The sequence below is a fragment of the Anoplophora glabripennis genome, unplaced genomic scaffold (genome assembly GCF_000390285.2).
Source record: "Anoplophora glabripennis isolate ALB-LARVAE unplaced genomic scaffold, Agla_2.0 scaffold179, whole genome shotgun sequence".
Taxonomy (NCBI): domain Eukaryota; kingdom Metazoa; phylum Arthropoda; class Insecta; order Coleoptera; family Cerambycidae; genus Anoplophora; species Anoplophora glabripennis.
In genome coordinates, this window is record NW_019416483.1 from 93,807 (window position 1) to 100,339 (window position 6,533).

Consider the following 6,533-nt stretch of genomic DNA (forward strand, 5'->3'; position numbering starts at 1 on the left):
CCTGACATGTCGATCTTGATGTTGTTCATTAAATAGCTGAGCTGTTCTATTCGCACATTTATTGTTCATAAAGTAAAGCGAAATGATATCTACCTTTTCCGCATTGGAATAAACCAGTGTTTAATTTTCAAAAATATAATTAAATAAACTACCAACCAACATTTGCAAATAATACTAGAAAATAATTTGGAATCCTCTAATTTTACGTTCATTGTATGTGTTTCTGTTTTTTACAATTGTGTTTTTTACGAAAGTGATAACAAATCGCCAAAAACCAATGTAACGCAAGAAATACTAAATTTATACCATTGACGTACTTAACTCGAATGACTGACATTTTTACCGTTACTAATTGTTTGTACATAAGTTTCAACTTTAAAATAAAAATTCTTAATAAGTATTGGGCGGAATTATATAATTTAAAGTTTGTTGTAAAGAGAATTGTAAGAGCTTTGAAAAGAAATATTACCCAACCCCCAATGCCATTTAAATATTTTGGTGTGATACTTACCATTGCTTGGGGGAAAGTGACGGAGTCAAAAATACCAGCAAAGAATGTCCCCCTTTAATCTAAAATCGACGGGTCTGAGCGTTTTTCTGCAATATTGACGCAGTTCCTGAAAATCGCTCTGTTTCGTTTTCATTTGGCCACCCTGTATAATAATGAGACACGTATGTGATATAAACCTTACTTTTAGGAACCAGTTGGATCTGTAATGTTTTTCGCTACTTTAACATACTTCTTGTCTATGTTGATAGAATTTGCTCTGGTATGTTGGTTTGGGAGTGAAATAACTACTGCAGTAAGTATAGTTTTTCCTAAACATTAACACAATTATGTTTATACCAATTAAGAACTAGACTTCTACTTCATATTGCAAACATATTTTATATTACGTGCATTACATTTCTTAGAGTGAAGAGTTAATGTTTGCCTTATATGACATTGACTGGTTCAGTGCTAGTCACAGATTTAAGAAGTCTTTGCTACTGACAATGAGCCGCATGCAGCGTCCTATTTATTTGAGTATTGGGAAATTTTTCCCATTAACTCTTAAAGCGACAGTTTCGGTAAGTACGGTCGTAATTAGTAAAATATCGAAAAAAATTAATTCTATTCTAACATTTCTAACTTTTTGTCTTACCTACTAGGAACCTACTGACACCAATAATCATTCAGTTATTAATATTAAAAGGGTGTTGATGACAGAGTTTGACAACCTAAGCCAGTACGACATGACCACTTATAAAAGTACTGAATCAAATTTTGTGGATATACAGAGTGATTTTTCAATTTTCACTAAAAGTTACTTTGGCTAGAGCTCTGGAACCATTCGCGAGAATTAATTTATTTTTAGTCTACACCCTACTGACCTAATAGATTCTTGAAATTAGAAATCCAAAATTTCAGAAATGTTCTGGGAAAATTGTGCCTCTATTGCCTGTTCGAAAAGTTCCCCTGTATATATTTTCTATTGTCTCGTATAGCCTGTAAGTATATGAATAAGTGAGAAAAATCATTCATTTAGTTTTTTATCTCACTTTTCTCTACTTTTGAATCAATGAAATTCTGTTTTAAACAGCTTATCTATATTATTTTTAACAATAAGAATAGTTCTAGCTAATATTTTCATATTTTTATTTTTTCTTAATAATACGAAAACTTCTTCCTGCAATTCTACACAGAATTAAAATTTCCAGATTTTAACAGGATCATTTTTTTTCACTTGTCACATCGGAAAAGGTATCCGTGTATATTCTTTCTTTTTTATATATTTTCGTTTATTGTTGTTGGTTATAAGACGTTCGTAGTGGATCTAAGGGGTTTTGTTAAGGGATCTGCCCCGACAGAGCGTAGGCCGAGAACAACAAAGGCAGGTCAAATATTTCTAGCTAAGGCTAACATAACTAAGTGTATAACTAGCGGCGGCCAGGTACATACGAGTAGGTCATGGCATAACAACCCGAAAAAGATTGTTATTTAAATATCAGTAAGGACCCTGAACGCCGTAAAAGCGCTATTAAATTCTGTCTATACTCCACGGTCGAATTTATAGAGAGTGATTCATCGCTAGCTTTTGGACTAGTAAGGGGGATGAAGCGTGCCGGGAACGAAAATCCATTGGCGTGTCTGCGTTAAAGGCAACAATATATAGAAAATATTGAAAAAAGATAATAAAACATAACATCTAATATTTTTTACGTTTTTTTACAGGCACTTTGATCCATTTTAATTATTACAGCATTTTAAAACGTCCCAATTGTGTTTTTTTAATTTATAAATTTACTATAGCCATGGAATTAGACCCCTCGTCTACGCTTATGCTATGACATTTCTCAGGACGGGTTAAATCAAGTCCGTTTACACCCACTAAAAAAGCATTTCCCTATTCCCTACCAAGTGCAAAACACAGAGATAGAATATAGATCGACGTTCAGTGTAACTCGGTCTCTAGACGATTGTAGATTCTATCGATGTGCGTAGCGAGCGGCACAAAGATAAATAATATTGAACCGTTTAAAAATCATTTTATATTTTATATGCATTATGGTAATAGTGTTTTTGTATTATGTCTTAGTCACTCTTTATAATTTCGACCGCGGAGTATAGTTAAAAATTCACATTACAAATCTTTCAATAGTGTTGTACAAGTATAAAAAAGAAACTAAAAATAGTTTAAACATCTTTTTTGTATTATTAATGTTGACAGAATTGGAAAGTCTATATTACAAAATTAGATGTTAAATAAATTTTATAATTCTTACAAAATTAATTTGTGTGGTAATTAAAAGACAATTTAACTGGTTAATTAGTTCGTAGCATCGATTCAATTATTTTGATTAATTTTGTATTTTATTTCAGGTGTGCAAAGCTTCTTTCTCATACTATACAGTTTTTAGAAGGGTTGAGGACTAATATATGCATATACACATAATACAAAAATCTGGGCACATTAATGTTTATACATTTCACATTCGCATTAATTACTTCATAATAATGGCGCATTTTCATGGCTCAACTTAGAATGAATTATCAATTCGATGGCAAACAAAAGTTTGAGACTCTATTAGTCCAAGCGTTCTGTGACGGCCTAATATTAAAGTTATAGAAATTATTACCTGAAAAAAAATATATGACCGTATAGGAAATGAAATTTTACAATGAGTTTCTTGTTCTTTAAACTCGATCCAAAATGGCGAATATGGCCAAAAAAAAATCGTAGAATTGCAAAAAATAACCAAAAAACTATAGCTTCGATCAAAAAATATTAAAATTAAGGTATTATGCGAAAAATACTGTTGTTAAATCTTTATTAAATGACGATAAAAGTAAGAAAAATGTAAATTAAATGAAAATTAAATATTTCCGAGACTATTTTGCTTCTAAAATGAAAATGTGTTCGTATTTATCTTGTCAAGCTACCCCAGATTAAGTAAAAAGGATTTTTATAGGTTGTCCAGAAGCCGAGATATCAAAAAATGTATCAGTTTTTAGATTCTCTATTCACTATCTAAACAGAAATTAGCAGGTTGACTGTGCACTCGCTTTTGTTATTGTTTGACAAAATTAATAATAGCTGTCACTTTATTAATAACGTGCTGTAATAAAATTGGTACAAAATAAACTAAGTATATAATTTCTGCTATTTTTCAAATTATCGAAAACGGTGTGTCATAAGAAAAACAGACGAGATACCTTTTCTCTTCCAAATTGAACAAGGAATTTAAAAATGTTATTTTAAGAAAAATCAGTGGCATATCATTTTTTTCTTTAAAAATATCCAGTGACGTGCCTATGCGCACGCCACTGATGAAATTGAAAACAATATTTTTATCGTAAAACATGTATTGTTGTTAACTGTTAAAGCTTGTAAAATTTCATTAAAATATTCTGAGCGGTTTCCGCAATATTTATAAATTTGCATTTTTTTATTAAAACTTTTAACACCCTGTTGATAGAAAACTAAACGTTTTCGGAATATGGTATATTAAGGAAATATATCACAAATCACTTATCCTCCTGCAAGGAATGCATCGACTTACCAAACACCCTGTAACCTATAACTCGAAAAATAATTAATATTTTTTAATTTTACACAAATGTGCTTTTTTGGCTTACGGCCGACTGCACATACAGTAAATAGCAAGTATGGGAATGTAAATGCAAACGAGTAATAGAAGAGAAAAGAGACAATTTTTATGGTTTTTTCGATATATCTCGAAAAGCAACAAAGCAATCGATATTTACAACTTTCTCATTTACTATTTTTCGATCGGTGCTATAGTTTTTTAGTAATTTAAGAAAAACCGTTTTTTGCAACTTCGCGAATTTTTTGGCCATGTTTGCTTTTAATATGGATCGAGTTTAAATCCGTCCTATATGGTCATATTTTTTTCCAAGTAATAATAATTTCTGTACGCACTTCTCTACAAGGCTTGGATTATAATTCTATTAAGTTAAAAGGCTTGTTTTCGATTTGATTGTCTAGCTTTTCGATATCAACATCACAGGTGGCGGTTTGTTTACTAGTAGTTGACCATATATTGTTGTATTTGTTTGATAAGAATATCGACTACTTATTTTTATAAGATGAATGCTTGTTCATGTCGAAAGCCACAGATACATATAGAAAACGAATTCGCTCAAATTTTTCAACATTTCAATGAAATCAAATGCTAATCTCAATTCAATTTCAGTCGTGATGTTATTTTTATTCCAAATTTCAGAACAAACCTCATACTCAATCACACATTAAGGATAAATGGTTAAGAGTATCCAACGAATTCTTTTGTTGTCGTTATTCGCTGTATTTGTTGAATTATAAAAAAACATATGAAAACTCAAAATAAATAGAGAACTCGGAGATATTAATTCAAGTGATAGATAGCTATCATAATTCTAAATTAATTTCGTTCTTGTATATTTATTTTGTTCAACTCAAGTCAGTCCATGTAATGCGCCATAAGCAACATTGGTTGCGCGAATAGTTGTTAAAACAGAACACCCTAGAAAATGTGAGATGGAACTTATAAAGAATTCCTGTTACCTATTTATAAAATTCAAGGCCTCTCAATAAATGAATCACTTCAGACACTTGAGTTTTTTTGCAATTAGAAATTAAATAAAAGCACTTAACTGTTTAATATGACCCAACTCCAGCTCGCTATTATACAGTACCAATTTTTATAAGAACAATGAACCCCTTTGTGTTTTATCCAGCTACTTCGAGAAATTCCTGTGAATAAAGTAAGACGATATTTTTTTATTTCGCATTTCCGTAACTGATTTTATTTCTGTCACCTTTCATTAAAACGCCTACTTTAATTTTTGTCTCACTTTTATTTATTTCTTCCTGCGTGTCGTCTTTATAACTGAAGCATATAAAATCGAATTACTTTTCGTAAACTTTTCTTTATTGCCAAAGTCTTTTAATTTTCGTTTTAAATTAGTATTACTTTTCTGTCTAAATAAATAAAGGATTAATAAGAAAACGTGTTATTTATGTCCCATTAGACAAAGTTAAATACTTTTTCTTTTAAAAGAGAAATAGGTACATCTATCTACCAACGTCTAAATATCGGCTTAGGCGAAAAGGAAAAATGTTTACAGTCGGAAGCGTATTCATAATTTTTAGGTCTATTTTTAAATCAAATTATTTGCCGGCTAAACATAAATTTCAGGGATTCAACGTTAATACAGTAAGATTCAATAAGTAAATAATAAAAATCAGACATAGATAACCATAAAAAATAAAACGGAAATTTCAATTTCTTTTATATTCTTGCAGGAAAGTCATGTTTATTTTAATGTCATCGTTCATCATTTTACTAAAAGTCCCATTCGACGCCGGTAGTCTAGACGTCTTTTCAAGTCAATAAAAAATAGGAACAGGAAATATTATGACGTTCTTAGAAAATATTTTCATCCACAATCAAATTATGGGGATACCTATATTTATTTTTAGAATTATTTTTATTTGGTAGGTACGGTTTCGTTGCTTGGAAAAGGCAAACTTAGGAATAGAGCAAAGCTTTTCCCCGAGTGATATTTGTAGTTCACTTGCTCCAAACATGAAATATTCAGAAAATCACACGTGTGACGAATTATTCCATGATTTTGGTAACATCATTAGGTAATAGAAAAAATATGTTTCTATATAAAAAAATTTCTTCACATTAACATTATTTACACACAAACACTAAAACAATAATTGTTTTTAAACAATTATTTCAAACTTCTGCCATTTGCTGAGATATAATTGAATAAGTTTTTTACTCTATCAAGAATTTGAGGTATTCCACAGCTTGTCTTTTTATATTTAGTGTATATTGTATCGTAGTGGAAGCGCCGAAATTTCACTCTTCGTAAGGAAAAAACAGATCCAATCCATTTATGTGGAATTTGTTGATTTCAAAAATCATTTATTATTTTGGATTGTAATCCAGCATTAATTTTTTAACCTGCGAATAACTATATCAAAAAATATGAAAGACATTGAAAATACCAGAAATTATAAAAGATAGACCTCAAA

At 30.3% G+C, this 6,533-nt stretch overlaps 1 protein-coding gene across 1 annotated transcript in view; it reads left to right on the forward strand.

Annotated features, from left to right (window-relative positions):
- LOC111691601 (odorant receptor 2a-like) overlaps nt 1-2,917 on the forward strand; it is a 4,204-nt gene extending 1,287 nt beyond the window's left edge. The window contains exons 2-4 of the mRNA XM_023454679.1: nt 699-803; nt 916-1,071; nt 2,864-2,917. Of these exons, the coding sequence (XP_023310447.1) occupies nt 699-803; nt 916-1,071; nt 2,864-2,917 (315 nt within the window). The remainder of the gene's footprint in view (nt 1-698; nt 804-915; nt 1,072-2,863) is intronic.
- The last annotated feature ends 3,616 nt before the right edge of the window (nt 2,918-6,533 follow it).